The 12,999-nt window shown below is 49.7% G+C and overlaps 1 protein-coding gene across 3 annotated transcripts in view; it reads right to left on the bottom strand.

Annotated features, from left to right (window-relative positions):
* WDR73 (WD repeat domain 73) overlaps positions 1 to 12,999 on the bottom strand; it is a 20,313-nt gene extending 7,314 nt beyond the window's left edge. The window contains exons 1-9 of one of the 3 annotated variants that reach the window (XR_003607916.2): positions 12,923 to 12,999; positions 12,306 to 12,373; positions 11,891 to 11,979; positions 10,411 to 10,499; positions 9,708 to 9,772; positions 6,242 to 6,406; positions 5,575 to 5,934; positions 3,986 to 4,278; positions 233 to 2,482 (exon numbers count right to left, since the gene is read on the bottom strand). Coding sequence is in view for 1 of the 3 variants with exons in the window: in XM_028096483.2 (XP_027952284.1) it covers positions 4,043 to 4,278; positions 5,575 to 5,934; positions 6,242 to 6,406; positions 9,708 to 9,772; positions 10,411 to 10,499; positions 11,891 to 11,979; positions 12,306 to 12,373; positions 12,923 to 12,963 (1,113 nt within the window). In the remaining 2 variants the exon portion in view is untranslated. Of the gene's footprint in view, positions 1 to 232; positions 4,279 to 5,574; positions 5,935 to 6,241; positions 6,407 to 9,707; positions 9,773 to 10,410; positions 10,500 to 11,890; positions 11,980 to 12,305; positions 12,374 to 12,922 lie in introns of those variants that run through there. The other 2 variants (XR_003607917.2, XM_028096483.2) reach the window with 2 other exon arrangements.

Genomic DNA, 12,999 nt, shown 5'->3' with positions numbered 1-12,999 from the left:
CTCGTTTTGAAATTGTAAGTACTCGGGCGCCTGGGTGGCTCAGATGGTTAAGCGTCTGCCTTCGGCTCAGGTCATGATCCCAGGGTCCTGGGGTCGAGTCCCGCATCGGGCTCCCTGCTCAGCGGGAGCCTGCTTCTCCCTCTGCCTCTCTCTCTCTCTCTCTCTCTGTCTTTCATGAATAAATAAATAAAATCTTTAAAAAAAAAAAAAAAAGAAATTGTAAGTACTCAATTTTCCCTGTAAAATTTTATTTCAGTACAGTAAATGGGTGTTCACAGAAGGCATGTTGCAGCTGACAGTGTTGAGGGCCACTGTCTTATATTAATAACTGAGTTTGAGCGAGTGTGTGTGTGTGTGTGTGTGTGTGTGTGTGTGTGTGTGTGTGTGTGTGGTGTCTATGAGCACAGTTTCTGGGCCACATTTTGGTATTATGATTATAGGAATTGGCTAGTTCCCCAGATTTTTTTAAATGAAAATGTCTCTAGTTGGGACACCCGGGTGGCTTAGTTGGTTAAGCATCTGACTGGCTCAGCGTCCTGGGATTGAGCCCCGCATTGCATTGGGTTCTGCGCTAAGTGGGGAGTCTGCTTCTCCCTCTCCCTCTGCCCCTCTCCCTGCTTGTGCTTTCTCTCTCAAATAAAATCTTAAAAAAAAAACAAAACTCAGAAAGAAAATGTCTCTAGCATGAGAATTTGCTGTTCTTTAAAAGTTTGAAAAAAATTGTAACCACAAAATTGCCCCACCACCAACGTCCTTTTTGGTGCTAGTCCTTCGAGTTTTAATTTTTTTTTAAACATTTTATTTTTTGACAGAGGGAGAGACAGCAAGAGAGGGAACACAAGCAGGGGGAGTGGGAGAGAGAGAAGCAGGCTTCCCGCGGAGCAGGGAGCCCGATGTGGGGCTCGATCCCAGGACTCTAGAACCATGACCCGAGCAGAAGGCAGATGCTTAACGACTGAGCCCCCAGGCGCCTCTCCAGGTTTTTCTTTCTTGAGTATTGGAGAATTCAGATTTTCTACTAAAAAGTAGTTTACAAATATCAGTTTTTAAGAAAATTAACTGTATCTTGAGCTTTTCAAATTAACATAGAATTTTACACATTGTTCTCTTATAATCTTTCTTTTCTTTTTTTTTCCTTTTTCTTGCTTAATTCGTAGAGGTTTAGATGTGGTGCCAGTCATCTGTTTGTCCTCAGGTCCATCCCGGTTCCGGCCCCCCCCCTTGCTCTGTACTGCAGGTGCAGGCTACCCTGCTGGTGAGCTCCCGTCACAGCTGGGCCAGGGCACAGGCAGGCTGCGGGAGGGCCGAAGGAGAGGAGCCAGGGGACCTCTCCCGTCTCTGTACTTCATGCAGTCTTTGGCTGTCTCCTCTGCAGTCCCAGCCCCGGCCAGCAGGATTGCCCAGCAGGATTGCCGTGCTCCCCTTCCCACTGGGAGGCCCCACTGTTCACCTCTGGTCACACCCACACCCCACCCCTTTGTCCCTCTGGCTAACCTCCTGCTTTGCTCCTCTCATGGGTCCCACCTTCCCCTGCATCCTTTCAGATGCCTCATAACTGAATTCCTGCAGCTGAATTACTCGGTGTGGGTTCAGTCTTTCTAGCTGGACCTTGACTGACTGATAGGCATTTTATCACTATTTTTCAGCAAAGCAGCTTTTGAATTCATGCATCAATTCTACTATTTTCTAACTGACTCATTTCTGCTTTTATTTGGTGAAATAATAGAGCTTAACCTGCGGTATGCTGTAGTATTTGCCAATTTCTGTGGGTAAGTATTTCCATCATGGCTGATTTCAACAGTGTGACGTCACTAACAGAGCCAAGAAGAGCTCTACAGGATCAGTTCTCACGGGGGAGTGGGGGGTGTGGGGAAAGGACAGAAAGAAGACTTTGGAAAAATGGTAAAAATGATCACATCTTGAAACTGAATATTTTAAATTAAACTTCTCCAATATATAACACTCCCTCAACTTCATTGTTAAATAAATAAAAAAAAAATTTCATTTGAAAATTTCTCAGGTTTTTCTAACTTCAAAATAATTCCTAAGTGCTATGAATTGACTTGTGCCCCTGCCCCAAATTCTTATGTTGAAACCCTAACCCCCCACGTGACAGTATTTGGAGCTAAGGCCTTCAAGAAGTAAGTAAGGTTAAATGAAGTCATGAGGGTGGGGCACTAATCCGAAAGGACTGGTGTCCTTGTAAGAGGAACAGAGACCAGAGCGCTCTCTGCAGGGCCGCAGAGCGGTGAGCACACAGTGAGCACACAGAGATGGTGGCCCTATTAAGCCACCTGAAGAGGATTCCGAAGGAAACGTGCTGGCACCTGGGTCTTGGACTTCCAGCCTCCAGGACTGTGAGCAGCGAAGCTTCTGCTGTGTGAGCCTTTAGTCTGTGGTGTTCTGTTAGGGCGGCCCGAGCTGATGGATACAAGTGTGCCCACTGACGGCCAGCAAGCCAGAGCCCATGATGGTCACAGAGCTTGTTTGGGGGACAAAAAAGTTTTGGAACTAGAAGTGGTGATGGTTGTGCAACACTGCGAATGCACTTAATTCTACGGAACTGTACACTTAAAAATGAAAAAGACTGGCAAATTGTTACATATATTTTAACCACAATCCTTAAAAATAACATACCCAAACCACCAAACTGTACACTTTCAATGGGTGAGTTGTATGGTATGTGAATTATATTTCGATAAAATTATTTTTTAAGAACTCAGAGCCCAAACTGACGAGTCATCAAATAATTTCAAAAGCAAACTTGCTGAAAATTCCTTAACAAGTGTGCCAGTGAGAAATTCTATGTAACAGGAATGCAGGTACACTTTAATATTTGCTATGGGCCACCAAAAAGAGACGTCCGTTGGGTCTACTCCCCTGGGAGGGCGCGGGCAGGTGTGGGAAAGCACCACCCTGGCGCAGGTGTTGTGTCCCAGTACGGACCACCCAAGAGAGGGGCCATCTAATCTCTGCGGCAGGTGGCACTGGTGAGAACACCTATCTCCCCACCCCAGTTATTCTCATCTTGAGAAATATTTGCCCCCAAACATTTAAATACATGAGGAGTCTCAATTTCACACATCCAAGAAGTAAAAAACTACAAGTAGAGAACTACAAGTCAGGATTTTTCACTTATCAGACTGGCAAAGGCCAAAAAGCCACTAGGGAGACTTGGCTGGTGAGGGAAGAAAGACGGGCAGACCCATCCCTGCTGCCGTCACAAAGGGCACAATCTCCGGGGAAGGCACACTGGCCGTATTTATAGAACCTAAGAACGCACGGATCCTCTGCCTTAGCAATTTTAATTTTAGAAATGTATCCTACAGGCTTTTGTTCATGGATACAAACGTTGTTCACGCTATTTATAACAGTGAAAGATCAGAACATTTTCAGTGCCATTTAACAGGAGACTGGGTATACAAATTATGGTTCGACTGAACACCGGTCCCACCCCACGTACCGCCGGGGGCAGGAACCACTCTGCTACTTTTGTGTCTCCTGAACTGGGTCATCAGGCCACCTTCATCAGCTGTCCAAAGCAGTAATGTTTTAAATTTGGCAACTTGGTAGATAAAAAAAGGGCATAATCTTGTTTTAATTGTTATTTCCTTCATTGCTACTGGGGTCAACATTTTTCATGTTTACTGGCCCTTTTACATTTTGAGTTCTGTAAAAATTAAGTTCACAAAACGCGTTTACAACATTTGTTGTTTTTTTCTTCACTCTTGATATTGTGAATACAGACAGGAATAAAACACTGTCATTCTACACTTGGGGGGAAATGGGGCTCCCGGCTCTAACAGGGGCTACCAAATATTTATTGTGCTATGCATCCTGGTTTTTAATCCATCCCTTCTAACTTTCCCAACAATCCTGAGAGGTAGCTCTTATTATGCTCATTTTACAAATAAAGAACCTGGGGGCAGAAGCTGGGTGACTTGCCCAAGGCCACTTGGCTGGTAACAGGGGCCTAAGTCAGTACCTTGGTTCTACAGCAGCTCCTCCTCTTCGTCAAGGCCTGGGCAGGAAGACGCTGGAGTCAGCAGGCCGCACGGAGGTCCACCCAGTCCCACACGTGCAGAGAGGCGTCGCTTGCTGCCGATAAGAGAGTCCGTGGTTTGTGTGGGTGCCAAGTGTGGGTAGTGACCAGTGGAGCACTGTCTATCCGGCTGCCCTCCAGGAAGATGTGACCTCTGTGAGTGAAGAGAGGTTCTACTTGGCTCCCCACTCCATCCCAAGATGTGGCATCATAGACCTGGACTGTCCCATCAAAACCTAAGGAAGAATGAGAAAAGAGAAGATTGACACTGGAAAGTAATTTTTATTGTTTGTTTTTTAAGTCATCTCTATGCCCAGACATGGGGCTTGAACTCATGACCCCGAGATCAAGAGTCCACACTCCGACTGAGCCAGCCAGGCGTCCCTAAAGTAATTTTTATAGTTTGCTCTTCGGCACCAAAACAGGTTATAGGATGAGAAATCAAGTAATAACAAGATGCTTAAGGCCAGGGGCACCTGGCAGGCTCAGTCTGCAGAGCATCTGACTCTTGATCTTGGGGTCATGAATTTGAGCCCCACATTGGGTGGCGATTACTTAAAAAAGAAAAAGATGCTTAAGGCCAGCTGAAGGGCACGTAAGCTCCGCCCTCGATGTCGGCAGCTGATGACTCCATAGGGCAGGTGACAGTGTACTTCTGCTGTTCATCTGGTATGTGCCAGGCCCGAGGCCAACCCTGGACATGCGTTCTTTTAATCCTCACAACTGTATGAAATAGGTACTATTATTTTCCCCGGGGAAACTGAGGCTTAAGAGACTCTTTCAAACCTTTTCCACGTGCCTTAAATTCTAATCCCTCTGCATCTGGATCCCCGTCAGCAGATGGCCTTGCCTCCTGCTTGATGGGGGAAAACAGAAGCCTTTACGGAGGAGCACCCACATGTCTCCCCACCACCTAGCTACACCCACACTCACTCCATCCTGCTGTCTTCTTGCTACCAAAGAGACAGTTCCTCCACCAAGCTTGGTTCTTTTCTTCTGCTCTTTTTGGATCCTGCCATTATCAATGATCTTTTCTTACTCTCTCGACTATTCTTTCAACCTCTCCCCTTCCATGGGTCCTTCCCACTGACTTTTAGATACCCTCATTATTAGAGAGCCTCAGTCAGCTAGAAACTGCTGGGCTCTGGCCGACCCAGGAGCCTGCTGACCCAGCAGCTTGCTAGAATTCGAAAAGCAAGCAGACCAAGAAGCACTTCTGTGATCCTCTCACCTCCTCCTGGTACTGCCCCGGGACTATCCTAGTGCCTCGCTATCTGCAGGCCTCTCGCCAACCTCAGCACTGAATTCCTGCTCAGGTAGGAATGCCTGCTACCAATGTCAAAGTTCAGTAGCTAGAACGGGGAAGGGCCTGCCATGGAAGAACCTGGAGGGTTGATCTGGAGCTTCTCTGGGAGGGACTTTCACTTCTGGGGCCAGATTTATTACGGGGCTGCAGGCTCCTTCCTGAGCACCGTACGGTTCCCTGGGAGAGAGAGCTCAAGTAATAGACACAAAATACTGCTCAGCAGTACCTGAAATGGCCAAACAGCTGTCCAGGCCTGGCGCCCAGGTCACTCGCAGCAGCTCTGGGTCGGGGCTGGGTGCAGACACTGAGCACTGGACGGAACTCACAGGATGGCAGAGATCCCGGGGATCCAGAAGACAGAGTTGTCCGTCTGAGCCAAGGCTGGCAATGCTGGGCCCAGGGCCCCGGCCCCCAACTTCAGCACACCACCTCCCTCCAGCAGCCCCAAGGTTGGGGCTGACATTCTCTGATGGCGCCCACTTCTGGCGGATGTCGACAAGCCCCAGCCGGCCCGAGGAACAGCAGAAGGCAAAGGTGTCTGCATCCAAGACCTGCAGGCTACTTAGCTCCTCACTGTCACTGACCCCTGGAAGACAGAGGGTGACAGAGAAAAGTGCTGGAGTCACAGGAGTCTGGCTGGTCACACACCCCTTCCTCTGGAAGCTTCCCACCAACGCCAGGCACCTTGCCATGCTCCACCCAGCTGGGATGCTGCTGGTCCTGGGACTGCCTCTTCCAGCCCCAGACCGGAGGCCCCTTGAGGCTAGGGCCTGCCTCGCATCCATCTGGTTTCCCCAGCACCTGGCCCGCGCGGGTGAACTCAGTTCTTCACACAGCTGAGGAAGACGGAAGTGAGCAGGAGACGCCAGGCAAGGGGTGAACGGCTGTGGTACCTGAGGTGTATGTGGTCTTCTGCGATTCCAGATCCACGACCTTCAGACTGCTGAGCCTCACCCCGTGGAGCACTCCGGGTGCCATCGAAGAGAAGACGGCCACCCTGGGCCAGAGACTGCCCTCCTTCTCCTGCACAGCAATGGTGCTGACGGCTTGAATGACGTCTGGGGGAAGGAAAGCACGAGAGGCTAAAATCCGGGATGCTGATGAAGGCCTGAAACGTTACAAGGTGAAGGCCAGCCAGCAGTCTTCCCTTGTACGTGTAGAAGGTCAAGGAGGAAAGGGGGCTGACAGCTGGCAAGAGAGGACATGAGACATAAACGCCCTGGATTACATTCACATTTCTGAAACTGTCAGCAGCACTTTAATTCATTTCTAATTTGTCTTACAAACAGTTTTGCAAACAGGAGATAATGAATCATAGCAGCCATCTCAAAACCCCAAAAGCATTCTGGCTTTTTATAGTTTCACAAAGAACAAATAATGATAGAAAAAAGCGAAGAACACACTTAAGATGTCACTTACACCTTAAGTGAAAATAACAGGTACAGAGTTCATGAACTAATAGTATTTCTTCAAACACATGTTCCATGACCTCAAGCAACCTGCGGATGCCTAGCCGGTGAGGGTCACAACACCCACATCTCCAAATGGAAACCGGGCAGAAGGGCCCACATCGTTGTTGCACCGAACGGAGGAAGGACACGCCTGACCTCAAGCTGCATCCAGTTTCAGGTGTCTGCTCAGCCTGCTTGGATCTCACCTCTGCATTCTACGCTGGAGGCTTCTCTTGGTGGCAGCTGCTTAGAGCCATTTGCTGTACAAACTACTTAATGGGAGATATGTATTTCCATTTTATATTTTCTTGCTCCAAGAGAGGCTCATCATTTGGTCACCACATTCTCTGAAGAAAACAGACATCTATCTACTTTTTTGATTCTAAAGCACAGGAGAAAGACTGAGGAAGGAATGGATGAGAAGGAATACTAACATGGCTCGGCAAGCAAGCACAAGGCAGCGAGCCCCCTTGAGACTGTTCCCATCCAAGGAGGGCACAGGACACGTGTCTGGGCTGGGCTAGAATGCAGAAGGCCCCTGGGTGTTGCTGCAAAGGCCCAAGGACTCCCAGGGCCCTCGACCTGGACTTGCTGAACTCCAATCATTCCTTCCACACAGGCTGCGGAGGTTTGGAGCAGACAGGACAGCTGAGCCCTGGGACTAGAGTTTATCTCTGGGGAGTGCCGGCGAGGCTGTGATTCAAACCCGCCCGGGCACAGCGCACCTGCCTTTCCTGGGCCACACGTGAGCAGCTCCCTCTTCCCTTTCCACACACTCTTGAGGGGCCTGGAACAGATTCCCCAGGGCCTACCGCTCTGAGCCAGGGGATGGTCCTCAGATATGATCTGTCCTCTGATGGGGGAAAGGAGGCGGCCAAGGGAAAGCCTTCAAAGACCTAATTTCAAAGATGCGGTGGAAAATTTCAGAGCCTCCTGATTGGAGAGTTGCTCTGTAATTATAATCAGAAAGAAATTCAGCCTTCCTCCTCCTCCTCTCTCTGGTCCGTGGTAAAACGCCCTCCTCCGGGGAATCCATACCACATTTGGCAAACCAGCCCCAAACGGAGAAGAGAAACGACTAGGAAATCAAAGCAAAAGACACAGTGAGACACCTCTAAGAACTTGGCCATAAGAGAAGGTTGTGTCTGCGGATTCACCCAACACAGAACAGGTCAGAGCAGAGGTACGCACACTCCCTAAGGAGTCAGAATGGTGCGCACACCTCCAATAGTGAGCAAATGTATTAACACATCTAAAGGACACTGGTGTCCATGAGAGGGGGCTGTCCAGCCATGGGGGCGAAGAAAACACTGGGGCCTGTCCAGGGTGGAGGGAGCCACACCGGACTGAACATTGAGCTTCAAAGTGGATACAGCAGGTGACATTCAGCTGAGACCTTTAGATACGTAGTCATCCAACTCAAAGGTTTCCACAGCCCCAGTTAGGAGAGAAAAGGCCTCAGACGCTACTCCAGGGGCCTGGATGGCACCAAGGCCTGGGCAGCAATACCTTCCCAAGTTTTATACTTTGTGCCGAAGACCGCTTCCAAAAACACAATTTGGAAACCTCTGAGCTGATTCTTCTTGTTACGGTTTTGTTTATCACGCAGTCTTCGATGAGGTCAGGTTTTCCATAGACAAACAGTAAGGACCTGGAATGTCCAATTTCAGGGACACTTATTTTTTTTATTTATGAACTAATAAAACTGCATTCTGGTTTACAGCAGTCTTGTGAGTCTGGTGAGTGCGTCTGCCTCTATAAACAGATTCGTTGAGGATGTGCTAACAAAATCAGGTTTTTGAGACATCAAAGCTGTGGGTCAACACCTGGACTTTGGAAAATTCACCTTAGATAACACTATGCTTTTCCAGCTTCTAGGAAAACAGCTGGTCAACCTTCCCCAGGCTCTGGAATATTCTGCACTAGTATCTAGGGAAAGAGAACTCTTTATCTTATTTGCTACTCTCATAGGCGTGTCAGAGCAAGCCCCCTTGGGCTATTAGCTCCCCTGGGGCTGGGGCTATAGTATGGTACTCCAGACACTGTCTGGATAAAAGGCAGCTCCGGGCGCCTCCACATGGTTAGTGAGACTCTGCTCCCTCTCTTCTTTAAGCAACTGCTGTCCCACATGGCCTGTTTTTAGGCAAAGATAAAAAACTACAAGTTACTGGCGTAAGGACAGACATGAAGATCAATGGAACAGAACTAAGAGTCCAGAAATAAATCCCTGTATTTATGGTTAAGCAACCATCTTTCAATAAAGGCACCAAAGCAAGGGGCAGTTCCAAGAGCGGTGGCCTGTGCCTCTGAGGCACACTTCCATTCTGGCCAACAATGCTCTAACGGAAGCAGAGCTGGAAAGGGCTGAATCAGGGCCGCCCGCTCTTGGTGCCTGCCTGGCAGGGAAACCCACAAACCCACTGCTGGAGGGAAGGCTATTCCGCGTGAACGAATTCCCCTTCCCTCCTGAAGGGAACAGGGTAACACTTCCGGCTCCTTTTCCCATTCCCCTGTTAGGGAGGAGACTGACTTCATGAAGAGGGAGACTGGTAGGCTGAGCCTCTTGCTCCCTCATTATTTTCCATCCCCGAGATGAGCATGCCTACAAAGCGAGGTGACCTCCCTGCCTCTGCCCCCGCCTGGGAGAGAGGCACGGGGTACGCCAGGTTCTCTGTCCATGACTGGGTAGGTGAACTGAATTCCGGAAGCAAGTTGCAGGAAGCTCCATCTGGGAGCTGTACACCACGCTGTGGTCGCTAACTCATTTTTGCCCATGTTAAAGTAGACACCACATTTTAATTCCCACCTGGCTCTGTGACTACTTCTTACCTGGCTTAGATTAGGGGGTAGGGGTGTATGGGTATCAGGCTTCCCCACAACCCAGCCCTACCAAGTCAAATTCACTCACCACTGTCCTCTGTGACCTGCCACACATGCAGGTAAGAACCCGGAAGACCAGTGGTTACCAGCAACCTATTCGTAACAGACAGAAGGATCAGTCCATTCCTTATACAGTCCAGTGAGCTCACCCACATACCCCCAGCCTTTTCCCTTCCCGGCCCACTCAGCTTGGGACCCCTACACTCCCCATACCAGGAAAGCTTGCTGCAGGAAGAGATCATCAAGACCAGCCATCCTCATTTCACAGATGAGGAGCAGGCTCACTCCACTTGAGGGACCGACCCAGAGCTCCTGGAGGGCCACGGGACTGAGCCCAGGCTTCCACAGGGCATGATGTATCTGAGAGGGGACACCAGCATGGAGCCTGAACACACAACCCTAACCTGGAGACTCAGCCTCTGCCAACAGAGCTGTCAGTCCCAACTACCCACCACCAGTGCTCTGAGAAACTAAGGGCATCCTTCTACTCTCTATTCCCTGGAACAACTCCAGCGATCTAGGGGTTACATTAGTTCAAAGGTCTGTGGTCTGTGTGGGACCATCAGGTTACCAAACAACGAGGGTTTCTTTTATATTCCAAATCTGGGTGTGTGTGTGCTTGTGTGCTGAGGGGGTAGGGGTAGATGGTGGTGCTAAAGAGGGAGGACACCCCTGACAGCTCCAGCCACTCCATCCTGAATGGAAGGTCTGGGTCACAGAGCTGACCATACCTGGTGTCTGGCACGTGCTTCAGATCAAAGACAGACGTGTCTGAAAATCCTCCGTGGCACACCTTGAAATCTCTTTCTGGGCATAAGCCCTAAAATACAAAGGGGCGGCCCATCAGAGAGCCTGCTTTCCAAAGGAACACTTCGATGAGCTCTAGGTCAGACGCCAGCACGAAGCCCCTCGCTGACAAAAGATGCTTCCCCCTGCCGGGCCTTGGTGTGCTGCTACCTGTAAATGTTGGTCTCAGCTGCCTACACAGCTTCCCTTCCTTCCTGCACATCCAAAACCCTTCTCCCAACCTTTCCCCAGGCCCTTTCATGAGAGCACAAGTGTTACACTCCAGGCCTCAGAGGAGTCACCGAAGCTTCATAGCTTCATCCAAGACAGCTGGAACGTATCAGTCAACTACCCTGTCCCCATTCCTCCTGCACCTCCCACTGGAAGTCAGGTGGGTCCTTCTAGCAATAAAAATGTAACCACCACCAATTATCCAGTGTTCACTGGGTCAGGCACTGTGTTCAGTGCTTTATCTACTTTATCACATTGAACTCTTACAACTACCCTGTCATGTATGTACTGTAATGACCCCTATTCTAAAATGACAAAACAAAGGCACAGGGAACTTAGGCAACTTTTCTAAGGTCACACAGGGATTATGTTGTGGATCTGAACCCAAGTCTGTCTAACCAAAGTTCATGCTCTCAGCCACTAGACTCCACTCTCTCCATATGAGGGACTGGAAGCAGAGAGAAAGCAGGCAGCCATAAGAAAAAAAAGAGGAAAGCCAGGCATGAGGTAGGAGGTAAATAAGATGTCTCCTCAAGGCTCAGTCTGGGTGAGTGAGCTCCTGGCTCAAGCCTGAGTGGTGGGGATCGGGGAGCTCAAGAGCACCAGGCAGGAAATCCCCCCCAGGGCAACAAAGGCCAGGCTGTCCTCAGATGAGATTGAGTGATTTTATAGCAACATCACACAGCTACCCACTCTTTTCTTCTTCACACATTCTCTTCTCTTGGCTTCTGAAACACTGCCCTTTTCTGAGACTCCTACTTCAAAGACTATTCCTTCTTAGTATCTGTTGTGGGTTCATCTTCCTTTAACCATTTCTGCAATGTATTCCCTAAGGTTTGGTCTTTAGACATTGTCTGCTTTTATTCCTTACACACGACCACTGTCATCCTAGGTGATCTTAATCATTCTAAGGGCTTCAACCACCCTCTATACTCTAATGGCTCCCTAAATCTATTTTTGATAAAGTAAAATTGACCTCTTCCTCTAGGAGCCCTCTGTAAACCTCAGACATCCTGTAGCACTTACCTCTGGTGCATCCCTGCCTCCCCGTGAGACAAGCAGGGCGGGACCAGTGCTTGTCCCTCTCTCTGACTAGTATCCAGGACAATACCTAGTAGACAGAGGAACTCTCTAAAGGTTTAATAAATGAATAAAAAGTAGACATGTATACTCAGCGTTTGTATTTCACGTTACCTGGTTTTCTTTTACAGAAAGTCTGAGAGGTAGTATCAGATGAAGGATCTCGTTTTTTTTCAGGCTTTCATAGCCAGCAACAAAGACTCCTGGAAAAAGAAGCAGAAGTAGCTGCGACAAACTGCTAGAAAGATCCTGGACCATGGCTGCGTCTAGAAATTTCACCAACACCTCCAAAGCAAAGATAAATTCCTCCACCGTTGGTACGCAGCCTTGTATTGGGGAATGGAAGGGATCTAGATCTTACTAAGAGGAATGCTAAGTGCTGACGGGGCTGAAATTGCTACAAGACCAAGAGGAGGCCTCAGACTCCCAGAAGTGTGGGGTTGGGTCCCTCCCGGCTTAGCTAGCAATAAGAGGTCCAGCCTGAGGAGTAAGAGTCCATCTCCTTCAGGGCCAGGCACGGCAAGATCACCTTTGTCACCAATCCATTCAAGGACTCGAGTGGCTCCCGAAAGGTCGAATGCATGGAAATCTTGGTACCTGCATGATAAAGACACAACGTCACACGGTGCATAGCACTCTACATCTGTTTAAAACTCTGAGACGGCGGCACGGTTCGGTGGGTGGGGGCCCAGGCTCTGGAGCAAAGCAGACCTGGGAGCAGGTCTTGTTGCACATTTTAGCCCCCGTGTGACTGCGACCAGGCCGGTCATAGTTATCCCTGAGCTTCGGTCCCCATCTGTAAAATGGAACTCCCAGAGCACCTGGGCTTCCCAAGGCTGATGTGAGAAATCACTGAGATAATCTGCTCAAGGTTTCACTCGGGCTGGCGCAAAATAACGGGTCACTTGGGTGATTATTATCCTCCACGACCACGGCTCTTAACTGGCACACGCTGCGCCCACGGGGAGGTGCCGCTTCCCAGACGCCGGAGCCCACTTCCAGGCGGAGCGCTCGGTGTGGGCCCCGTCCCACTGCTAGGCCGGCCCAGCCCACACCGGGGCTCCCTGGGCGCTCCACCCCGCGCCAGTTCGCCCAGCCCCGCCAGCTCCAGGGCCAGGGCCCATGTCCCAGGCCCACAGCATTTACAAGCGCAAGGATTCCACCAGCCAGTCCTCCGCGGACTCCATGGCAACGCCGCTTCCGGTACCCCACTTCCGCCTCTG

Source organism: Eumetopias jubatus, unplaced genomic scaffold (assembly GCF_037043125.1).
Source record: "Eumetopias jubatus isolate StellerSeaLion01/CBP00866 unplaced genomic scaffold, mEumJub1_p1.0 scaffold_7, whole genome shotgun sequence".
In the NCBI taxonomy this organism is placed as follows: Eukaryota; Metazoa; Chordata; class Mammalia; order Carnivora; family Otariidae; genus Eumetopias; species Eumetopias jubatus.
The sequence above is the reverse complement of the archived record's forward strand: the minus strand, read 5'-3'. Positions and strand labels throughout refer to the sequence as shown.